At 38.8% G+C, this 26,076-nt stretch overlaps 1 protein-coding gene across 1 annotated transcript in view; it reads left to right on the plus strand.

Moving 5' to 3' along the window:
- Positions 1-23,701: 23,701 nt before the first annotated feature.
- PRDM5 (PR/SET domain 5) overlaps positions 23,702-26,076 on the plus strand; it is a gene marked incomplete at its 3' end in the record, with an annotated part of 70,362 nt that continues 67,987 nt past the window's right edge. The window contains exon 1 of the mRNA XM_081332241.1: positions 23,702-23,942. Coding sequence (XP_081188367.1) covers positions 23,850-23,942 — 93 coding nt within the window. The 5' untranslated portion in view covers positions 23,702-23,849. The remainder of the gene's footprint in view (positions 23,943-26,076) is intronic.

The raw sequence follows: 26,076 nt of genomic DNA on the forward strand, positions 1-26,076 counted from the left end.
GTTTTGATGTTTTTGTTTAGTTTTCCTTTGCAATTAGTAATATTTTTATGGTAGATTATCACCTGTCTTGAGTATGTTAAGGACAGAAACACAAGCTAAGTAGAAATTGGAAGTCAGAGAGGCAAGCAGAGCAATGGCAAGATGTGAGATAGGAAAGGGAGAGCAGAGACATACAGTAGGTTTCTAAGAATTTGTTGCTAATGTAGGAATTTCAGATTGCTATTTACTATTACCCTTAGTTACTATTAAAAATTGTTTTCCAAACTGACAAGTACTGTAATAATCTGATCATCATAGATCATTTAAAAAAAAAAGAATTGGTAGAAGCTCTTGGAAACTTCAGCATGTGTTATGAAAGGGAACATACTCTTTAAAAGGATCAGTCTTATAATGGCTGGTGCAGTGTTATACTCTTGGGACAACTTTGCTTGTAATTTCAATCAATATCCTGGCTTAAATATTCCAGGAATGCAGGCTCTTATATTCTTGCAAACTATGGGGAGAGAGGGGACGGATAGTAGCCTCTTCGTGTTTTCCAAGGGTTGAATGCATTATTGAGTATTTTTAAAAGAGATATAATTTTCACATATTATAGTCAACCTGGATACTGAACTAACTCATTTTCTGAGAATTAAACTGGGTAAGCCTTGGATATACAGTACAACCTGTTGTGTAGCCGGTTCTTTGCAGACATTGAGCGAGACAGAAGGTTCAAAACAGCAACATACTTTATTGAAGGTCAACAGAACAGAAGCAACAAGAGACTGCTGTGCAGCTATTTATACCATTGGCCGATAGGCGGTGAGCAATAGGTTTGAAGCATAGGTTTCCTGCCCAAAGACCTACATAGCCGGCTGGAGACAATCTGTCTGGGCCGGCTAGCAACCATTACAACATACACGGGAACTAGCACTTAGCAATTGAATGCTAGAAATTAGCAAGCAGTGGAACAAGAGCAAACATTTACAACATATACAAAAGGCCAATACATTACATGGCCTATGTTTGGAAATTTAATTTATAATGTACTTATGTGCAAATATATCTAAATGTATAGGTTTTACACAATTATTAATTGCTATTTGGTACTGAATGAATGGGAAGTATGAGCCTTGATGGAGCAGTGGGCTAATGCTTCCTTAAGTAACACCAGCTGCCTGCAATTAGTGCAGGTTCGAGTCCCACCAGGCTCAAGGTTGACTCAGCCTTCCATCCTTCCGAGGTAGGTAAAATGAGGACCCAGATTGTTGGGGGCAATAAGCTGACTTTGTAATAATGCCGCTTGGGGGGGTGGGCGAAAGCCCTAATAAGCAGGCATATACATAGAATGAAGGCTATTGCTAAGCACATTGATTTGTGCTTTAGATTGTAAGCCGCCCTGAGTCTTCGGAGAAGGGCGGGATATAAATGGGATTTTAAAAAGTATGATTTTAGCTTTATTCTATATTTTCAGTTATGTTGACCACCAGAAAGCATCACATGATGAGTTTTGCATTTACAGGGACTCCTTAGCCAAAATTTCAACTTCAGGTCAAGCTGCAAGGGGTCCCTTGCAAAATGGAACTAAATACGGGGACAGCTGTGTCCATTATATCGCTTGACACATTCAACTTCATCTGCAATCGCAGCAAGAGATGGGCCAAGCTCAGGCTATCTGACATCATACTGACCGACTTCCAGAATGCTAGAGTCGCAGTTAAGGGCGAGGCCACATTGGCCATCAAATTCAAGGGGTTTTCTGGGCACCTGGACATTGTTGTAGTAGCGGGTCAGCGAACTAGCCTCATAGGGCTTGATTGGTTTGATGCATTAGGTATTCAAGCCACTGGTATCAACCAGACACAGGTCGCGAGTTTAGCAACAGTATGTGAGGAGTTCACAGATGTGTTTGACCCAAGCCTAAGAACTTACAAAGGCCTGCCGATAACATTTAAACTCGATCTTACTGTAATGCCTGTCAGGATTAAGCCTCGTAGAGTGCCATTTGCTCTTAAACACAAGATAGATACTGAATTGGATAAGCTAGTCGAACAGGGGTACTACAGCCTGTAGATGGGGGTGAATGGGAAACCCCAATCATCACACCACTAAACCAACGGAGAGGTCAGGATTTGCACAGATTACAAGTGCACGATTAATCGGGCACTCAAGCAGCACGTGTACTCGGTGCCAGTCGTGAGCCACATCCTGGCATCACTGCAAGGGGGTACAGTTTTCACAAAGTTAGATTTGGCACAGGCCTACCAACAGCTCCCTGTGGACGAGGCCACAGCACAGACTATTGTAACTCACAGAGGGGCTTTTAAAGTAAAACGCCTGCAATTCGCAATTAGTGTAGCCCCTAGCATTTTTCAAAGCATTATGGAGCGTACGCTCAAGGGCATTCTGGGGGTCTGCCCCTACTTAGACAATGTGCTCATCACCAGTGAGTCCACTGAGGTGCTTGCAAGGAGGCTCAAAGCCGTCCTTCAATGGCTCCGCGAAGCAGGCCTTAAACCTAAGAAAAACAAGTGTAGTATAGGAGTTCCTTCAACTGAGTTCTTGTTTTTCTGTATCGATGCCAATGGCATCCACCCTGCTGAGTCCAAGCTGAAAGCCATTCAGCTGGCACCTAGCCCCAAGACAAAAGGAGAGCTTCAGGCATTCCTAGGCCTCCTAAATTTTTACCATGCGTTTCTTCCTAACAAGGCCGCAGTGGCAGAGCCGTTACATCAGCTCTTGGTTGAAAACACTCCTTGGAAATGGACCAAGGTCCATGAAAGCAGTTTTAAGGCATTGAAAGCCCTATTGTCCTCCAGTCCAGTGATCACCCACTTTAAAGAGTCTTTGCTGGTGTGCCCTGTGTGTGACGCATCCCCATATGGGATGGGGGCAGTTTTAAGCCATTTGGAGAACGATGGGACTCAAGTTCCAATTGCTTATTACTCAAGGACATTGTTCTCTGCAGAGTGTAATTACGTACAAATTGATAAAGAGGCATTGGCCATTGTAGCCGGGGTAAAAAATTCCACGACTATTTGTATGGCAGGGACTTCACGGTCTTCACAGACCATAAACCACTATTGGGGTTATTCACTACTGACAGACAGACACCTCACATCTTGTCCCCTAGGATGTTAAGATGGTCCATCTTCTTATTGGCCTACAGTTTCAGGCTGATTCACAAACCTGGCAGAGACATGGGCCATGCAGATGGCCTCAGCTGCTTGCCATTGCCTCAGATCGATCCAACTCCAGCTCCAGCGGCTCGCATTTTGTCTATTCAGGATTTGCCTGAGTTCCCCCTCCACGCAGGGGATGTGGCTGCAGAAATTGCTGCAGACAAGGTTTTAATCAGAGTACTATCCTGGATTCACACAGGGTGGCTGGAAAACAGTCCTGGACCCAAGTTCCAGAGCTACTTCACACGTAGACACGAGCTTTCAGCTCTCAAGGGTTGTATTCTATGGGGGAGCAGGGTCATTGTCCCCACTTCATTGAGAGACAGGGTACTGCAATCACTTCATGAGGGACATTCAGGCATTGTCCAGATGAAAGCATTGGCATGAAGCTACTTATGGTGGCCTGGGTTAGATAAGGCTATCGAGGCTCAAGTACACTGATGTTACACATGTCAGCAGTCCAGGCCTGAAATGCCACATGCACCTGTCAATAAATGGGAGGAGACACACTCTCCTTGGTCAAGGATTCATATCGACTTCACTGGGCTCTTTCAGGGACAGCTATTTTTTATAGTGGTCGACAGCCACTCTAAATGGCTGGAAGTTATTCCAATCGCGAATATGACTACTGCTAGGACCATCCAGATGCTTAGGAAATTTTTTGCAACTCACAGGTTGCCGGACATCATAGTATCCGATAGCGGGGCCCAGTTCACAGCGGCAGAATTTCAAGCCTTCTTGAGGACTAACCTCATTAGGCATGCTACATCAGCTCCATTTCACCCTTCCACTAATGGGCAAGCCGAACGGATGGTGCGTACTACAAAGGAGTCACTGAAGCACATAGTGACTGGGGATAGGCACCACAGGCTGGCTGATTTTTTGCTTTGCCAGCATACTACACCTTGCACAGCAACAAGGCAAGAGCCCAGCAGAGCTTTGCTGGGGAAGGCGACTAATCACAAAACTGGACAGGCTGCACCCAGACTGGGTGGCAGCGGATGCCTCTTGCCCAAGGCCTCCGAGGGGGTTGCAAGTGGGTGATGGGGTGTGGGCCTGGAACTATGGGCATGGGAACTTGTGCGTACCAGGCAAAATTGCTAAAATCTTGGGCCCTCTCTCATATGAAGTGACTTTAGATAGCGGATGAGTCATTCGCCGCCATATTGATCAGCTGAGGAAGCGGTTCCCAGAATGGCCACAAAGTGAGGACCTCATCACAGGTCCAAGAGCCTTGGTGGAGCAGTAGGCTAATGCCTCCTTAAGTAACACCAGCTGCCTGCAATTAGTGCAGGTTCGCATCCCACCAGGCTCAAGGTTGACTCAGCCTTCCATCCTTCCGAGGTAGGTAAAATGAGGACCCAGATTGTTGGGGGCAATAAGCTGACTGTAATAATGCCGCTTGGGGGGGGGCGAAATCCCTAATAAGCAGGCATATACATAGAATGAAGGCTATTGCTAAGCACATTGGTTTGTGCTTAAAATTGTAAGCTGCCCTGAGTCTTCGGAGAAGGGCGGGATATAAATGGAATTTTAAAAAAAAATTCTAGAACCTCAAACCGGCAGCCAAACAGAACAATTCACATGCTCTGAGGACCCTAGCAGTCAGAGCAACGGCGAGGTGGTCATAGAGGGGCAAAGCCCAGGAGTGCAACATGGGTCCCCTGATGGGGAAAGTCAACCCGAACAATACAGTTGCTGTGCTAACTCTACTCAAACAATGGACTCTGGGGTGGGCTGACCTGGAATGTCCAGCCAGAGGAATTCGAATCAGCCAGACTCTCATGGACTCAATAATCCTGGTCTACCCAGCCTGGCAGGCAAGCTGGTAGACCAGGAGTTGCCGGGATCCCCCAGGTGATCTATGTGGGTTTGTAAACCTCCAGTTTATTTACAGGATTTTGTCATAAAATAATTGTGCTGTAATGTTGTGTATGTTACTGAAATTGCTGCCTGCTCAGGAAAGTCTCTGTATTAGTTAATACAGTTGGAACAATGCTGTAATTGTGCATACTACTATTTTATACTTTTGTAAACCTTGTAATTGCTGTACTTATTTCCTTTGTTGCTATAATGTGTGTACATTCTAGGGGGGAGGGGTGTAATGTATTGGGCCTTTTTTTACTGAGTATACCACGTGGGGGTTGAATGCTCCCCAGCTCCTCAGACAACCCATCTCCAGTGCTACCATTGGCTGCCTCTAGGGTGGCAATAGGTTGCTTCAAACCTATTGGCCGCCATCTAGAGGCCAGGGTATAAATAGCTGCATTCGCAGCCCTGTTCCCTAGTTCAGTTCCTACAAGCAAATAAAGAATGTTCCTGACTGAACACATTCGCCTGGTCTCTTCTCTCAAGCAACGAACCCAGTACACAACATACAGTATACAGCAGCAGCAAGCAATTGCATCTCAAAATAAACAAGCTAAATTGCTGAGAAGTAAATGCTGAGCAAAGTTTATAACAATTGCGCATAGGAAAATATGGTGTATTCATTTAAATGTAACTTGATAAAATTTATTTCTAGAGTAGTTAATTTCTTTTTACATATGCTCTCAAGTGGTTGTTTTCATCTAGTTCTGCAGGATGAACACCGCAGGCAGGCATTTTCAGCAATACATTTTAGTTCTTTATTTTGGCTCTAGGCTTTGCTATTTTTTTCCAGTAGTTTTATGTTTATAGTTGCTATCGAAGGAAAACTTTTATTTTCTTCTTTGGCAGCAATACAGATTTTACAGGCTATTTGAAATCTTAGGGAAAAAAGCCCAAATGTCTGTTTTGGTTAGCAAGTGGCACAACTTGAAAATAGTCCAGCCCATACCTCAAATTAATCTTTAAAGTGTTTATAAATACTTAATATAAGTCTAATTCACAATGCAAAGGGACGCGGTGGCTCAGTGGGTTAGTACGCTGAGCTTGTCGATCAGATGGTCGGCAGTTTGGCAGGTCAAATCCCTAGTGCCGCGTAACAGAGTGAGCGCCTGTTACTCGTCCCAGCTTCTGCCAACCTAGCAGTTTGAAAGCACGTAAAAAAAATGCAAGTAGAAAAATAGGGACCACTACGGTGGGAAGGTAACAGCGTTCCATGCGCCTTTGGCGTCTAGTCATGCCGGCCACATGACCATGGAGACGTCCTCGGACAAGCGCTGGCTCTTCGGCTTTGAAACAGAGATGAACACCGGCCCCTAGAGTCAGAAATGACTAGTACGCATGTGCGGGGGAACCTTTACCTTAATTCACAATGAAAATTCTTGCATTGCATGAAATAACAAACTATTTGAACACCAATTGTCTCTTCTCGTTTCAGTTGTCAACTGTCATGCTTTTTGTACATCTTGCTCTACATCTAGAAAAGCAACTTACAGTATGTCAACATCCCGTGGTATTCTACATTTGAGAGGAAAGAATAAACTTTTATGTAACCATGTTTAGTAAATAAGGCTAAACAATGCTACAAAAAGATTATTATTGTTCTGGTGCAAATAATTTTTTTATTTTTTTATTTTTTATTTTAATCCCATTTATATCCCGCCCTTCTCCGAAGACTCAGGGCGGTTTACAATCTAAGCACAAATCAAATGTGCTTAGCAATAGCCTTCATAGGCTTTAATAGCCTAATTATAGTTATCAAAGTTAATAACTGATATGAAGCTTAAAATAATATCTAAAAAACTATGAAGAAATTGCTGATATTTGGCCAACTTGCCAGCTAATACCAAGTCACTTGTGTGGTCAGTGAAATTAAATATAATTCTATACACCATTAAAATAAATATGTATAATTATCTTTAAAGAAGTGCAAGAAATTACTTCCCTCTAGCGCCTTATTAATGCAATGCGCTACCATTAAGTTATGAAAAGTTCATTTCCTCTCAGTGCTACTTGTTTTGGCTTTCTTTGAACTGTTCTGTAAGAAAAAGGAGGTAAGATCTCCAAAAGTCTCTTCTCACACAGCAGCCAGCACAAGCCTCTCCAAGCCGAATATAAAAACTAACAGATAGCTAACTTATTCTTGCCCTCTGGGTGAACTTTAAAGGATTTGCCAATCCTTCCTGTTTCCCTGAGAACTGTGAATTTTCAGGGCTAGGACTCTGAATGCTTCCTCACTGCCTGAAAGCATTATGTAAAAGATTGCTTATTTGGAAAAAAAATACAGAATCTTATGGAGATACGTGTCTCACAATACAGTTTATCAAGTTCTGTCAAGAATTTCAGTTCATGATATTTTCTTTTTTCTGAATCCTTAGGATTTTCAAATGGGCTGTTTTCAAATTTTCTATACAAAAGCAAACAAGCATTTTGTAACTACTTTTTTGTAAGCTGTTATGGGAAAGAGAGCAACCTGAACATCAGTATGTCCTTCAATGCAATTATTTCTTGGTGTCCCATCACTCTTAAGAAATATGCTCATTGTTTTATCAGTTGCTATTATACTTACTATACTTTCTATAAATGTTATATAACTTTTAGAATACAAATGTCTAGGACAAAATCTTTAATAGTCTCTGCATTTGAAACAAACAGATGTCCGACAATATTTAATCCTGTAAAATTTTACTTGCATCTTGTGAATGTACCTTAACTGATGTCAACTACTAGACGGTTTCAGCAGCTGGCAACGTTGTTTGACCTTGTTTGAGCTCAGAAGGGTTGGACCCTGAGTAACCACCCAGATTGCGGTCAAACAAATAAAAAAGAAGAAATGGACCTAACAAACATATATTTTATCACACCATCCTGGCTGCCATCATGATTTCTTTTTTAACTGCACCCTGAAGACATACCTGGCAGGCTGTTCCTTTACTTTATTTGATGAAGCAAGATTTTTTTCTTATCTATACTACAGAAGACTGTCTTTTTTCAAACCTCTATTTTAATTTTCATTAGTTACATCCTTTCCTCCTTCTGCTCTATGACTGAGAAACAAACTGGAAAAGAATTTATAGAGTTATCTCTTATGAAATCTATAAAGCAAAGAACAAATGCTTTATTTGGCATTGGCGAAGGAAAATGGCCAATTTTCATTAAAATGTGGGTAGCAGTTTCCATAAAGATTTCAGCAAATGTGATATAGTGCTGTGTAAGTTGCCAAAGCAGACATTTATTTTGGAATACATTTTGCACACCATGCCTTAAGAATTTTAGTAAAGCTATAAGCCATATGTCTGCATGAGCTATTTAGAATAAAGATGAAGAAAAGAGGTTCAAGAGTTAATGTTTATTCATGGCATTTACTGGATGTAACATTCATGCTAATAGACAAAATGAAATGTTAATAATTCTAGCAACCAGTTGTGTTTGATGCAACCTTTGTAAATAGAGGTTTCATACACCTTTCCAGGATATAAATCCACATTCTACACCCAGATCAAGACTTACTTAAAATATTACCAGGGATATCTTGTAATTCCATTTAATAGTATTTATATAACTATAAGTCTAGCAGTCTCCATTGTAAGGGACTATAGTCAACACTTCCCCCAATGAACAGACATCTCTGCCTTCCATGAAGCAGGTAACTGCATCAGCTTGCCCAATATGGCAAGAATTCAGATTCACAAACATTGTTTCTATCACTTTCTCCATGATGCTTGAAATGGGAACGTCAGGGACTGAAATTCAAATGCAAAGGTCTTTCCTTCCTTCCTTCCTTCCTTCCTTCCTTCCTTCCTTCCTTCCTTCCTTCCTTCCTTCCTTCCTTCCTTCCTTCCTCCATCCCTCCCTCCCTCCCTCCCTCCCTCCCTCCCTTGCTCCCTCATATTTAAAATAGCTAAGTGCAATGTATTGGCATGCAATATATTTATTTCTAAAACCAATACTTTAAGATGTATGCATGCCAGGCAAAGAGGCAGTTGATGTAATGGTTAAAGGTGCTACACTAGGATGAGGAAAAATCTGACTTATCATCTTTTATTAGGTAGAAAACTAGCTGGATAAGTTTAGGCAAATTACTCTGTCTCAACCCTAAAAAGTGGATAGAAATTGTGCTATAAATGATTGCAAAGAAATATCCAATATCTCATGGGCTGCCACATAGAAGAGGGAATCAAGCTATTCTCCAAAGCTCCTGAAGGCAAGACAAGAAGCAACGGATGGAAACTAACCAAAGAGAGAAGCAACCTAGAGAAATTTCCTGACAGAACAATTAATCAGTGGAACAACCTTCCTCCAGAAGCTGTGAATGCTCCAACACTGGAAGTTTTTAAGAAGAGACTGGACAGCCATTTGTCTGAAATGGTATAGGGTTTCCTGCTTGAGCAGGCGGTTGGACTGGATGACCTCAAAGGTCCCTTCCAACTTTATTATTATTATTATTATTATTATTATTATTATTATTATTATTATTATTATTATTATTATTAGTAGTAGTAGTAGTAGTAGTAGTAGTAGTAGTTGTATAATAACTGCATGGGCTTATCTATGTAATCACCAAAAGTGACTTAAATGGCCATGACACAGAATGTTTTTTAGTTCTTGAACTAAACTCTCTTTAAGTGATCTCTTTAAGTGAAATATCAATTTCTGCTTTGTTTCAAAACTTACTTCTTTTAATTTCTGTTTTATTAGCAGGAACTGAGCAGCTCTTGGAAATCTACCAGAAATCACACAAATTTCAATTCAGATCTACGGTAACTTTTGTTCATTGTTGAACAATTTAACAGTATCAATATCTATCAATATCAATATCAATATCTATCTATCGAGAGAGGATAAAAACTATGTAAAAACAAAGTTCCATAGGTTTTTTCTAACAGTCTATTACTTCAAAAAGAAAGTTTCTGGTTTCAATTATACATTAATCTTTAAAATCTTCTGAATTGTGTATTTATTTGTATCCAACTTTTTTCAAAACCTTTTTACATATCCACCATACATGATAAAATGTCCCTGCCTGTTGGTGACATTTCTAGCCAAAAAATAAAGGACTGTTATACATTCTAGACAATGCTCTGCTGACAAATATGAATGATATATCATTTTATGAAAATTATTTTTAAGGCTAGAAATAGAATAAAAATATCAATCCTTTCAACTAGAAATTTCCCTATGGGTCCATTTGTATATTGTAACCAAAAGGTTTAAGCCATTTTATCATACATTCCACAAGTCATAAAAGGGCCAGGTTTGAAGACCCCTGCCTTAACCACTAGGCCAAAGTGGCTGTTAATTTATTCATTCAATGCCTTTTAAATAATCCGCCAAAACCAGAACTAAATCATCCACAAAAGTTCTTAACTTATATAACTTTTTTAAAATCTTTCAAATATTAAAATGAGACACAATCCTCTTGTCTTCTATTCCTATTCAAGATTTTGAGAACTAAAATTAACAGAAGGGGGGGGGGGAACCATGTCTACTTAATGTAACATCTTCCATTATGGTTGAACTGGATACAAAGAGTTGCAAGTGGTTGGGAACATTACTTCTTCCAAAGTGCCACTGCATTTTGAGCAGTGTTATAATCAGTGGTATAGTTTTTGCCTTATGATTCCTTAAAGAGTAATGCAATAGGTTGGACAATGGTAAGGGTATGATTAGATTTCTAATGAGAGGAGGAGTTGAAAAAGTTTATATCTGGGATATGAGGGGACTGTACATATTTTTTCAGTCCTCTTTCTGGCTTGTGCAGTATACAGGATGTAAAACCCAAGCAAGCCAAATCTAATATCTATACTCCTTTATGCCATACATAAAAGTACTTCTTAATATAGGTACTGTATCTCTTTATATGGTTAGTTTTCCTCTTCTCCTTCTTTTCTCCCATTGCTTGTTTGTGGTTAATGTAAACTCTGATGATATGCTTTGATTGAACAAGGAAAAGTGACACACTTTAATAGAACACTATTTCAGAAAAGTAAAATTTGCCAGCTTATCTGAACTACAGGTAATCGCCTTACAACAGTTCGCTTAGTGACCATTCAATTATAAGGGTACTGAAAAAGTGACTTATGACCATTTTTCACAATTATGACCATTGCAGCATCCCCATGTGATTTATATTTGGATGTTTGACAACTGAGTCACATTTATGATGGTTGCAGTCCTGGGGTCTTGTGATTACCTTTTGCAACCTTCTGACAAGCAAAGTCAATGGGGAAACTACTTAAGAACTATGTTCCTAATTTAACAACTGCAGTGACTCACTTAACAAATGTGACAAGAAAAGTTGTAAAATAGGGCAAAACTCACTTAACAAATTTCTCACTTAACAACATAACTTTTGAGCTCCATTGTGGTCGTAAGTTGAGGACTACCTGTACTATTCTACTACTGAACTGCTTAAACTCATCGAAAGAAAAAAATAGCTTACATGCTTTGTATTTTTGAATTTATATAATTGTATTTTGAATTGATTTTTTTCTGCCTTTTTTTTAAAAAAAAAATTCAAAAGGAAATTATTAGGGCAAGACAGAAAGCTCTGCTGTCAGGTTAGCTTACCAGTCAGAAATTTATCTGATTTACCCAAAGTCTTTCAATCTGATTTTAATTACCCAGTCAGGATGAACTGACATGAGAAAAAAAGAGGGTTTTTTTGTTTTGTTTTCTATTCGTTGTAGTGTGGTATCAGGTACAAGGTTCAAGGAACATAGGCAATTAGGAAAAATCCTAAGTCATTAGAACACCTATAAACTGGCTCATATGCTTTTTATTTTAGAAAAACTATACAAAATCCAGAATGAGTACCGTAAGCAGGAGAGAAGAGTGTTCTTTTGAGAAGGATCATTAGGAGATGTTGTCAGTGAACAATAGTTTGAGAAATAGCAGGATTCTGATGAGCAGAAGATCCATACTTATAGAATAGAGGAGAATTGGAAGATATTGGCAATGGACTGACAAAGATTCCAAGCAAATTGGCTGGAAGGACAAGCAGAAAAGGAAGCCAATCAGTGTCAAGAAAGAAAACTGTATAAGCAGCTGGCCTCCTCAAAGTACCATTGCAGGGCAAAAAGAGTAGGATGTTGATAGTGATGGGGGAGTTTCAGTTAGTAAGAAAGTGTGACTTTCCTTGCTTCCTGTCTAAGGTGTGGATCCTTGGAAGTGAAAATAAGGCTAGCTAGACTTCCGGTTTGCCAACCCGGCTGCCATGGACATCTGGAAGATGAGGTCCGTCTTCCGTGTCCAGTTTTGCATTGCTGGGGGACCCTGGAAAGGACCAAAAGTTGCCTTGTAGGGGTGACCAGCAAGGAGAGGATTGATTGCAGAAGGGCAGTAGCCCTTCCGTTTGATCCAGCGCAGCCCTCCAAACTGGCAGACGAAAGACCGGCCATAGAAATATGGCTCATCACTAGGCTGCAGACAGCCAAAGTGAAACTCACCATCAGGCAACTTTAAAGCAGCACGGAAGAGACTGGGTGAGATCTACCTCTCTTAAATCCTAACTATCTTTTTTACCTGCATAAGCTGCTTAAGTACTTTTCCCCCTGTGGAGAAGGAAGGGAGATTTTACCCCTCCCTCTAAAAACAACGGTAACTGACTATCCAGGGGAGTTTAAAAACTTTGTAAGAATTACTTGATCCTAATTGGAATTTTACTTCTTAAAGATTGTGGACTAAAAGACTTTCTACTTTTACTGAAAATCTGGGTTTTTTTACTTATAAAAAAGAAATAAAACTGAAAAGATTATAAAAACCTCGGACCTAAAGGAAAAATTTTAATATAGGGGGACATCTTGTGGCTAAACCTGATATTACAACCTGTTATTGCTTAAAAGAGACTTAGCTGGCTGCCTAGCCAATAGATAAGACTTACAACCTTGAGATACCAGCTGTGAAGCCCAGCTGTTCCATACTTACTGAATTTTTTTTATATTCTTTGAATGTAAAGCTTTTAACTTAATACATTACTAAGAGAATATGGAGGAAGATCAGGAACAAATTTTCTTTATGTTGAAAGCAATTCACCAAACTATTCTTAAAGCTACTGATGAAATAAGAGGTTGCAGAAAAGAATGGGATGTCAGCCCAGATACACAAACTCAAATTTTGATTACAACTGAAAAATCAACTACACAGAATATAACCGAAAAAGTGGACCAATTAAATACTATGACAGAGGATTCAACTGATCAATAAATACAATCAATGGAAAACCCAGAAAAGGGACTGACAGTATGGAAAAGGGAAAAGATTTTCTACATAAATCAGAATTAACCTGAGGATCAAGAAAACCAACAGACTGAAGAGAAGATAAACAGTTTAAGACAACAATATCAAGATGGAAAAATAGAGAGACAATTTGTTAGTCCTCTTTAAAAATGGCGATAGGATGGTTTTTTCTACATCAAACAACATATACAACAACACAGGGAGATCTATTTGATGACTCAAAAGCATGGATATGGAAGATGATTTGGCAAAGAAAGAAAGCTAGAATAAGACTGAAGAAAATTGGGGTTTTGACTTACTAGTGAGAATTAAAATAGAATATTCTCAAATAGATAAGATGTGTACCTTGAACATTACAAATTGTTATGAGTTGAGTTAAAGGATACTCTGGTCATTTTAGACTTAGAAATATATAACATTAATAATTAAATTTGAATATTGAATATTGAATATAAAGGCAATTATTATATATATAAATAAGTAAAAATTTATAGATGAATGTAACAAATATGTTTTGATTTAGAGGTAATAACAAAAATTACTAAATTAAATATGTAACAGTAGATATCGGGAGAAAAAGAGGAAATATTAAAGTTGAAATAAGAGAAATTTTGGTAGTAAATTTAAGATACTTGGAAATTACTAGAAAATAAGAATATTATAATGTATTATTAATCAGCTGATCTAAGATCTTGGGATGAATTGTGATAAAGGACATCGGGGTTATTTTAAACTTGGAAAGTATAAATATTAAATGTTAAAATTAAATATTAATGAGAAACTATAAATTGGGAAAAACTTATCAGGAAATTGATTGTCTAAAAAAATTGAATGTTAGAATGACTAAGATATGTATAAACTAAAAATTATTGATAAATGTAACAAAGTTATTTGTATTATATTGATATAATAAGAATTGTACTAATTTAAATGTGAGACAGTAATTATTAAGGGGAAAAGAGAGGAAATATTGAATGTAATAGTTTGTGATTTGTACTAATGAAATTTGTATGTTATTAAATTATGAACCAACCCAGCCTCCATGTTGCTTTTCAAATATTTAAATATAAAACTGGAAAATTAATATATTAAAAAATCCTAGGTCCTTTCTGGGATAAAAATAAGCTCAATGATAGTTCAACACAGCATTTTGGAGAAACTTCGTCACAATTTTCTCTGTGGTGGTGCCCTACTACTAAAATGCTCTTCTTAGTTGATGACAAAACTTCTCTCATATTTCTTTCTTTGTTTAGATTTAAACTGGAAAATCAATTTGCTTACTTTGTATCATCTCTGTTCATTTAATTTGCTCTGTATTTTTTAAGCTTTTAACATTCACTCTGTGATACAGCATTATGATTTTTCTGGATTAGTGTATGTCCTAGTTTATTTTTTGTGATTCCTACATCCTGCTTTTACATCTGACTGTAAATAATGGATTGAAAATATTTTAAATGGCTAAAATAAGTACAATAATATTTAACTTAAGCATCCCTCAGACTTGATGATCCTGGCAGTATTTCTAATGCTTGAGAATTTTTGACTTTTCTGCAAGGACTGAATCTTTATGCTACTGTACTATGTTCTGAATCTTTTGGGAAAGTTGCTACTATAGAAAAGATGAAAGAGAAGAAAAGACAGGCCTGAAAACCACTCTTATGGTTTTCTTTATGGAGCACAATAAAGGCATTTTTTATTTCAAGCATAATTTACATTTGAATGGATGGAAGGCATGCAAACTATAGCTTATGAATAAATTATGAATGCCATTATGTCATTTTACTCCTCTCCATCATCTGATAGGGAAAAGATAGCAAGTTTTTTTAAAAAAAATCCAAATTATTTTAGATTTGTTTTCTGGTTAGCATTAATAAAAGTTCCAGGGAGATTGGTGTTATTGAACCATAAACACTATATTAATTTGTCTGGCAGAAAAATAAATATGTTATATTACAGCAAGAAAGAATATTTAAATACAGTTCCTTATAGGACCATCTCCTTCTTAATTTCTACTATTATTAAGGAGGTCAGTAAAATGAGGACCCAGATTGTTGCGGGCAATATGCTGACATTTTAAACCATCCAGAGAGTGATGTAAAGCATTATGGGGTGTATATAAGTCTTAGTACTATTGCTAAGTGCCATCTATACTTTCACAGAAATATCCATACATTATGTTAATCCTGTGGTGGCGAACCTATGGCATGCGTGCCACAGGTGGCACGCAGAGCCCTCTTTGTGGGCATGCACACCATCGCCCCAGTCTTAGGCCTTTAGCTGGGTTTTATAAAACTTTTTTGCTTTAGGCCTCCGCTGGTGTGTGCAAAAAAAAAGAAGAGAAAAGGTTCAATCAATCAATTTCAACTTTTCACAGGAAAAAAAAGATCTTGCAAAGTTGGCATTGATTGATTAAACTTTTTAGTCCCACCCAGTCTGCCATTACCACCACAGCCATGCCCACCCAATGGGCCACACCCACTCAATGGGCCATGCCCACCCGGCACCCTATGATACATACTTTGGGTTGCAGTTTGGGCACTCGGTCTCTAAAAGGTTCACCATCACTGTGTTAATCAATACGTAGAGTAATATGAAAGATCCAGCTGTTAGAATTGCATATTTTCTTGGTAACCCTAAGCTTTAATTAGGCAGTCGGCAACTACTTTTTATTTTTTTCCCTAAAGAAGAAATGAACTTATACTAATGTATGTTTGTTTTGCAAAATTTACTTTGTTACATCTGGTCACTATGGTAAGATTGATCCACTCAGTGCCATCTTCAGATCACCTTCTTATGATTTTGCCTTGTTTTATACAATTTCACATATTTTCAAGCCTTGTACCTGTATTCTGGAATAAATAATCACACATTCACCTTGTTAATAATGCAACTGGATTTCTTATTGACTGATAAAGGAAATATTTTAGAGTGTGATGAAAATGTCAGTTAACAGCAAAAGGTTTTCAAAGAGTCACCTTAATTTAACAAACATGATTCTTATCAAAATAAACATAAGAATTATGATTTTACTGATATTGAAGAATGAGCAGGAAATATTTCTAAATCATTATAAATCTAGACAGAGCAAATGGAAGAAAGAAGAAGAGCAAAGAATAGTTTAATATGTCACAACAGCTACTTACAGTAATTGTTCAGGCAAGTTGAACATGCCTTTGATTTCTTGTAAAGAACTTAAATTTAGAATCATGTTTCATATTTAATTGATCTGAATGCAGTTTGTTCTGGGTCCCTGTTTCCAACTTTCCTGAGCCCTATAGTAACATTGGCCTCAGAGAAAGAGAAGACATAGTGAATAAAGAGTGCTAGTGTGATATAATGTATAAAATCTTGTAACTTGCTTTGTTCTTTTGGGAAATCCAATGACTTTTTGAAATATTTAATTCTTATATATTTTATGTGATTACGCTATTTGCTCTGATGCTGTCTTCAGCAACATGGTGCCTCTAGTACTAGATCATCCACATCATTTCTATATACAATAGGACACTTTGATCTTTTTGAAATAGCCAACTTTTTGTTTTGCAGAGTACGAAGCAATCACAAAATTGACAGTATGCAGCCAGTTAAAGAGAGGTTTAACCAAATTTAAGCAAAAATGATTTTCTTATACATAACACATAGCAAGGTAAATTTAAAATTTTGGAAAAAGTTTTCTATACAAGATACTGTATATGAGACCAATCAAAAATAACAGATGAAATGATTGAAACAGATACTTGCAATAATCTTCAGTGTATATTGTTCCATGTAAAGTACAAACATTTAGGTTAGTAGTTAGAGAAATAAATGGAAAGAGAAAAAAACAAATATGTGCATGCTTTATCAGTAGATGTTTCATCACCATCCTTCTCTTGTTCTGTGTAAAAGGAAGCACAGAACAAGAAGAACTACACTTTCAGTTATATGATGCTGTATTATTTTAATTAAAATCTTCAAAGGGGTTTAAACTGAATAGTTAACCTGATATATTGATGAAGCATGCATGAAATGGCTATGGCTATGTGGTAGGTTCAAATTCCTCCCTCCCTCCCTTCAAAAAAGAACAGCAGAAACTTGTGAATATTATATTCCCAATTAAGGTTTCATATGACTTTTGTCTAAACAATGTTAGATACAAACAGCCAGGCACCTGTCTGAATTTATTCTTTCCTTCTCTTATGTCACACCATTGCATTAAAAATCTAATTTTATGTATTTTAAGACATCAGTAATATGAAATAGTGGCAGAAATTTTGTCTATAAGGAAGGAATAATGCCTTGGAAGTACCTTTTCTGTCACTTTTTTTTAATAAACAGGAAAAGGCTATTCATGTCTACCCCCAGACTTACAATAGTCTTCTGAGAGGTAAGTATGGAAGATGAAACCTTGCATACACCAGGATGAGGAAGTGCAGACATTAATTCACAGCTGGTATAGTGAGTGATTCACGGCAGGAGAAAAGTCCTAAGTGTACCAAGTTTTTTTAGTATTCTAGCTGTCTTATCTTTCGAAGAGGATACAAGAGCTTTCAATCCTGAAGTTGAACAGCATTATTTCTCTGTTATCCTAACCTCTGCTTTTAACATAAAAGCTTGCAGTTTTAAACACCAAACTTGGGTGTAAACCCTACTGAATTCAATACGATTTTCACTTACCGTATATACTTGAGTATAAGCCGAATTTTTCAGCCCACTTTTTGGGCTGAAAAATTCCACTTCGGCTTATACTCCAGTCAACAAAAAAACTTACCGAGGACTTGTGCGCGGCCGAGGCTTTGGTGCTTCCGGGATCGCGCGCACCTCTCCCAAGCCACCGCCGTCCGGAGACCTGACGAAGTTTGGGGAGGTGCGCGCGCAAACCTCCCCAAACGTCGGCAGGTCTCCGGACCTCCGCGCCCTGCCTGCCTGCTTCTTTCCGCTGCGGAAAGAAGCAGCCTGCCTGCTTCTTTCCGCTGCGGAACGAAGCAGCCTGCCTGCTTCTTTCCGCAGCGGAAAGAAGCAGCCTGCCTGTTTCTTTCCGCTGCGGAAAGAAGCAGGCAGGCTGCTTCGTTCCGCAGCGGAAAGAAGCAGGCAGGCTGCTTCGTTCCGCAGCGGAAAGAAGCAGGCAGGCTGCTTCGTTCCGCAGCGGAAAGAAGCAGGCAGGCTGCTTCTTTCTGCAGCGGAAAGAAGCAGGCAGGCTGCTTCGTTCCGCAGCGGAAAGAGGCAGGCTGCTTCTTTCCGCAGCGGAAAGAAGCAGGCAGGCAGGGCGCGGAGGTCCGGAGACCTGCCGACGTTTGGGGAGGTTTGGGGAGGTGCACGCGCACCTCCCCAAACCTCCCCAAACTTCGGCAGGTCTCCGGACGGCGATGGCTTGGGAGAGGTGCGCGCGATCCTGGAAGCACCGAAGCCTCGGCTGCGCGCAAGTCCTCGGTAAGCTCCGGGCGGTCACTTGCTTCGCGTCTCCTGAGGGAAGGGGGGGCGACTGGAGCGGGCGTGTTTCCTCGCCTGCTGGGTGCCGCGATTTGCCCGGGGAACGCGCGGGCCCCGAATGGCAGCGTGGAGCGAGGAAGCGGACAGCCAGGGCTTCCCCGAGAGCCGCGGCCACACAGGGTATTCCTGTGTATTCAGGCTTGCAAAATGGCGGATCGAGCCTCTGCTGGCGGCAGAGGCTTGCAGAGCGCGGATCCAGCCTCCGCCGGCGGCGAAGGCTTGCAGAGCGCGGATCCAGCCTCCGCCGGCGGCGGAGGCTTGCAGAACGGCGGATCGGCTTATACTCGAGTCAACAACTTTTCCCAGTTTTTGGGGGTGAAATTGGGGGTCTCGGCTTATACTCGAGTCGGCTTATACTCAAGTATATACGGTATCTGTCTAGGAATAAGCTATGAAATATCTTCTCAGCAAATGATACTATTCAAACTCAGGAACATTTAAAAAATGAAGATTTAAATAAAAACAGGAAACAAATCAAAGACTAACAGTTGTGATCTTAGTCTGGCTGGCTGTAAAAGAATTTAGATCTGTAGCTAGAAGAGGAAGAAGCAATGTGTTCCAATGACAAATTCATACTAAATTAATCCTTTTCTTCTAGGTCCCAGAAAAAATGAGTTGGGGATTTCCAAATGTCATCTTGCAATGTTAAATTAAATTATTATAGTGACCCTGTCAATTGCAGACAGACCAATTGTTTTTATGTGCTCCACATTAAAGAGCATAAATGAATCATCCAGTTAGTTGAAAAATATTTCAATAAATGAAAAAGGTCCATTTAAAAAGCCTAGCAATAAAGCATAATAAATCAGATAGGTGGTTTTTTTATGTAATACTTAAGCCACCGAAAAAGTGGAAGTATTTCAGTATGAATATGTCACAATTTATTTTAATATAATGGCAACAATCGAGCACTCTTTCCACTCCTACTTGGATTACTACTTCATATACGTGGATGGTTTGTACAGTTGGTTAAATCTCAAGAGGCTTGTCTTTCAAAGACTAAATTGTGTGCTCCTGTTTTTGCCTTTGACTTGAGAACTCTCAAGGATCCTAGTTACTAATTGCTGTAACTTAAGCAGTGCTTTCTCAGAATGACAATGCAAAGAATAACATAATTATATCTTTGGCTTTCCAGAAAGGGAGCAATATTAATAAGGGCCTTTTTAAACATAGAATAACCTGAAAGAACAAATTCACTGCAGCTAGTAATTAAAATTATAAGCAGTAAGTATACAGATTTAAATATAGAAGTTTAAATACTGGTTGGTTTGTCAAATTCTCATTTGCTTTTTATTGTCATTTCTCTTCCCCCAGCTTTTTAACATTTGCAAATGCATTTTTTCCAGCATTATAATCAGATTTAAACAAAAACCTCTCTCCATGGAGGAGAAAAAAAATCAGTTTGGCTAGCTCCAATCTGAACTCTGATAAACTGTATGGAGTCTAAATCCACCGTATCGTGGATTGAATTCCTACTTAAATGGATCTGTTTAATAAAGGAGAGTTCACTTTCAGGTCCTCCTGTGTTTCAGAAACAGACTAATGTATAATACATAATATTAGCAAAATAATCAAAAGTGATTTAAAGCTTTGTGTTCAGAATGGTACTAAATATAATACTATTTAAAATGAAATGTTCCAACTGGGTGCACTTTGTCTGTTACTATATAGAAGTAAATACTGGGCAGAAAGCTTTTGCACATTATTAGAAGTTATTGAATTCTAAAATAATATGAAAATTGAAATGATAAAAAATATCTTAACCAATGAATAATTAGTCAAGTGTGTGTGATACATACACATATACAACCACACATGCATACAACTAACTGTATAGATGATGATAATAACATAAAATATATATTCATGTGCTTGACCTCCTTTATTTATTAGGAATATAATATGAGATGGAGAGAAAATGAAAGTTTCCTTAGTGATGGATAGATCACTGCCTGGTTAAGTGTGGTAAGATAAGGTGCCATATTTGATACTTGAAGATAGTATTTCTTTTGTTTGTACATTTCTTTAGTTACAAAAGCACCTCTGGAAGGATCCTGACCACCCAGAATTGCTCCAAAATGGCACCTATGTCTTTGTGTAAAGGGTTTAAAATTTCACAAATGGGAGTTTTACTTTCTACAGACAACACAATAGAGATGTTTTCCATTATTCAAAGAAGAACACCTGTAGGTTTATCTGTTTGCTAAATTCCTGGAATTCCATTGCATTTTTTTATTTAGCATAGTTTAGGATGTTCACATTTTCTAAGTTGAAACTATGGCTGAGTTTGTCATGTATTGTGATTAAGGAGTTTTTTATTATGCCTTTTGACTGCTACTTGGTGGTTCATGGATGTGCTCTGCTAGTCTTCTGCCAGTCTGTCCTATATAGTAGCTATTACTGTCCTTACATTGTATGTTATATATGACTCCTATTTTTTCTTCTTGGGCTATTGCATCTTTTGGGTTATTTAAGATGTTTTGGAAGATTTGTGTGCTACAGTGATGACGTATATTTGTAATAGTGTGTTGTTGTTTCTGAGATGTTTTTGATATATTATTGTGTTATTGTTTTCATAATTTATGATACTTGTGCTGTAATTGGTTCAGTGATCAGGCACTTGGTTTGGCTTGGGCAATGGGTTGAAAGATAACAAAACTCAACCCTTTTTTGAAAAATGTATGGGCAGTCTGTTTAGGTAGACTGCAGAACATTTTACCTATCTGAATAATGTTCTACACAGCTCTTCTTGTGGAAGGTTGGGTTGCTGCTTTGGTAATGGAGCACTTAGTGTGAGTTGTTTAGAATCAGGATCCAGGAAGGGTAGTGTGTTGTTTTCTTCTTTCTTTGTGACATGTATTGCTTTGAAGATGTTATTCATTGTTTCATTTGTCTTCTCTAGATATTCCTTTTTATTATGACAAAAGTGTTGTCTACATACCAGATTGTATGTGAGGGAGTGCTATAGTTTTCAGATGCTATGAGTCTTGAGATTGGTGATCCAATGGGTGATGATTTCTTGGTGTTTCTTGGTTGTCTATCAACATAGAGAGGCTGAACCTGATGAGGTCCATAAATCTGGGTATTATAATGTATTTAGTGTATTCGTCTAGGTTGGGTGTGTTACTGCTCCTGTGGATTTTTTTGTTAGTTCTAGATCTATGGATATAAAAGTGCTGTGATATGGATTGAGACCATAATAGCATCTTGTTCTATTTTTAGAGGTTTGATTTTCTGGATGCACTGTAGTTGGGAGTTGATAGAATATTCACTCTCTTCTGTGAGATGTCCAAGCTTTTTTGGAAATCCTTTGTCTATATTGTATATTAGTGTCGCTGGTAATATGATGAAGAAATATGTCAGGCTTGAGGTTGTATTGTTTTGTTTTAAAGCTTTTGGGAGACTGCATTTCCAAATCGTCTTACATCCAATATACAATTGAAAAAGTTGCAACATATATAATCAAAACATGTATTAGCTAAACATTATGTATTATAAGTTTTACGAGCCTGAGATATCTCCAATTGTTACTTCTTTAAGAAATGCTGTGCATGAATGGAAACCAACTATTCATTTATGTGCAGGATGAAAAGATGAAAGGAAGAACTGAAATATCCAATTGTGGGAAATCATTGGGACCAGGTATTATAAAATGCGCAATGTCTTTCCTAGGATTTTAAAATGAAATCTTCAGAAGATATTATTTTGGGTCTATTAGATTCCTCAAAGGATATTTAAAAACGGAACTAGCTTCACTTTCTTATGCTGGTAATGTAAGACCAAATTTACATCCTTTGGTCTTGTTCTGTTGTAGCTTTTTTAAAAATTTCAGATAAATACATATGTTAATATAATTTGTGGAAGAAACATTAGATTTTAGGATCAGTGTGATATTGAATCATATTTGTAAAATATGGAAGTCTTCATGTGCTAAAAATGAAACAGTACCATAGAATGTTACCATATGGTCTAGACCAGGGGTAGGTAACCTTAGCTTTTTATGACTCGTGAACTTCAACTCCCAGAATTCCTGAGCCACAGGAATCCTGGGAGTTGACGTCCACAAGCCATAAAAGAGCCAAGGTTGCCTACGCCTGGTCTAGACTTAGTATTAAAGTTTAATTATTAAGTTAAATGATTCATTTAGGCATTTATACCGAATCTTTTTGTTAACTGGATTGTTTGGAAAGCATATTTAGTTCATTTAATCACTATACTTAGGACTGTTTTTACTGTATAAGGCGCACTATACAGTCGGTATCTTTACTCTCCTACCATGGGGTAGGAGATACAGGAGTATAGCCAGCCGTACCAACAGGCTAAAGAACAGCTTTTATCCATGGGCTGTTAGGCTCTTGAACGGGAAATAATTTTATAATTTTATGTATGACTGACTTGCGAGGCCGATGTGTTGTGCAATTAGCTCACATGGTGTAACAAGATGGTGGGTTTGTTGTCATTGTGAGTTGTGGTGGGGACACGAAGGGAGGCTCAGCCAATCTCAATGTATACATGATTGTACTTTGACAATAAAGCTTCGTTCATTCATTCATTCAAGTTTCTTTTGTATTTCATAATTTTAGTAAATTTCCTTCTGCCTCTGTGGGATCAAAAAAGTTGAACTAGCTCTCTAAATAACAGCCTAAGTGCGAAAGGCAACCAGCAGTCGAATTAAAAGTACAGAGGTAGAAATGTATTAATCCTTCCTTTATACTTGAGTCTTGCAATGTTTAACCAGCACCGTAGAACCCGTCGCCCTAGGACTAGGTAGAAACAAAGAACCGTCCCTAATTCGCCCACTCGGTTTCTCACTAGTGACCGGGAATCCTCTGCCTTGCTGCTTAATGGAATCTCAGCCCCCCCCCCACCCCCGTCTTAGATCTCAACCAACTTTCGGCCAATCAGAGCGGAGCTTTACCCGAACTGTGGCAGAAGAACGGCGCCGCCCTTACTTTCCAGGAGGCGGGGGCAGCTGAAGTGGGGGGGGGGATTCTACCAGCAAGAGCTCCTTCATGGGTTCTCCTCTGTCCCCCTTGCCTTGGCCATTGCAATGCCTCTCGATTAGCCCACGGAAGGAGGTGGTTACACTCCTTTCTTCCCTTCAGGTAGGGCAGAATGCTGGGCATGTACGTGCCGGACAGGTTCGCCCTGAAGTCATCTAAAATTCAAGACGGGATGGGGCTCTTTACGGCCCGGAGAGTGAAAAAGGTGGGTGATCTTTGTTATTGTCCCATTAAGGCCAGGGACACGCAGAGGAGGTAAGGCGCAAGCGAGGCTAGCGAGGTGGGGAACGGGCAACCTTTAGTTTTTAAAACCTTTTTCAAGCGCCCCACCCCCGCCCAGCCCCGGTTAGTTCCCTGTATTCTGGGAACGCCTGCCACGTATTACAGACTGCTTCCCTTTTTCTGCCTGCAGCTTTAAGTTCTTGTAGTCCCAACCCCTTCGCCTTTTCTCATCCCACTTCCGTCTGCTTCTCATCAGTACGTGCTGATGTTTCGCATTCCTAAATATATTTTTTTAAAGGAATATTTTTGATGGACCAAAAGTTAAGAGTGTCAGGGAGAAGCAAGATAGCAGAATATAGCAACAGAATAATTCTATAACTTTGGATCAATTTCCAGATTTAGCCTGGAGCAGGAATGTTCCGAAATTTGTTTAAAGATGAATTGGGACCTTCAGTTGTTCACTTTCGTTGCAAAGTGATCCTTGTTCTGCTCGGAACCAATGGAAATTTGGAATCCAGTGAACTTCATGGAAAATATTCAGAATTTTGCTTTCTGATTCTTGTTTCCCTTACTGCGCTATCTTGCATTCCTTGATCAAACTAATTTTTAATTCACAATCCATGCATATATGAAGAACAATAGATGCCAGTTTAAGAGAAAACTATTGTTCCTGCATCTCCTGACCTCCTCCTTTTTTTGTAATGGTATTTACATTAGGTTACATTAGTCTGATTAGGTTAGGTTAATCTAATTATACATAGACACTTTATTCGGAATAATACAGGACTCTATATATTGATGGCACCAGTAGCTATATTGGTGGTTCTGGCAGTCCAGAAGTTTTGGAATTTTAGTTTCCAGAATTCCTAGATGGCATAGCTTTCAGGTGGGAATTTCGGAAGTTACATTTGGTATATTTGGAAGCTGTGAAGCTGTGGAAGATTGTCATATGCCAAGACCAGAGTCAGTTGGGGGCAATCAATCATGATCCAATATGACCCTGGGCTATTCACTTTATCATTAAAATCATGCAGTAATTGATAAAAAGGCCTTGTCAACTGAGATGTACAATATTGACAGAGAGGCCTTAGTAATTTTGTTTCTCTAGGCTTCTGCTACACCCCAGATGTGCTATTTAGCCTAATTGGGAAAACAAAAATTTAAGAGATTCATCAAACCTGAAACACAACATCAGATACTATGCAACATATCTCTTAATATTAGCTCAAATGGAGGTTTTGTGGAGAGTGAAATCATTTGCTATGGAATTTTAGAGAATGGGTTATTCCCTCTTTCCTTGCATTGTGTTTCTGATATTATTACTTATGCTTATTTGCACAGTCAAATTGATGGCATTTTTGTCTGCCTGTCAAATCCTATCCAGGGACCTGGGATAGGCAGATGTGGATGTTTGATGTTGTCACAGATATTGTCTCAGGATGTAAGCTGTCCAAAGTAAAGCGGATCCAATGGTCTCATTGCAACTGACTGATAGTGAATTTGTCATTACTGATGGTGTTCAAGTGGTGCTCCAGTTGTTTGCACCCAAGGTGCCTATTGCTATTGGTACTACCTCTGCTTTGTTTTTTCACAGTTGTTCTGTTTCTGTTTGTAAGTCTTTGTAATTTTGTTACCTTCTTCAGTTCTTTCTCTTCTATCCTTCTGCCTCCAAGGCCTGCCGTGTCCACTATCCAGCTTTTTTTATCTTTCTTATCAATACATTTGGAGTATTTCGCAGCTGCTTTGTTTGAATTTTAAAGTTCCGGAGCACTTTAGCTCACAGGTGTCAAACTTGATCGCGTCACGTGATGTATTGTGAAGTATCATGACATTTTTTGCCTTTGTGGAGCCAGGGTGGGCATGGCCTGCATGTGATGCATCCGGCCCATGGGGCTGCCAGTTTATTTATTTATTTTATTTATTTTAATTCCATTTATATCCCGCCCTTCTCCGAAGACTCAGGGCGGCTTACAAGCTTAGCAGTAGCCTTCATTCTATGTATATGCCTGCTTATTAGGGCTTTCACACACACCCCAAGCGGCATTATTACAAAGTCAGCTTAATTGCCCCCAACAATCTGGGTCCTCATTTTACCTACCTCGGAAGGATGGAAGGCT

Source organism: Vipera berus (assembly GCF_964194415.1).
Source record: "Vipera berus genome assembly, chromosome: 7".
NCBI lineage: Eukaryota > Metazoa > Chordata > Lepidosauria > Squamata > Viperidae > Vipera > Vipera berus.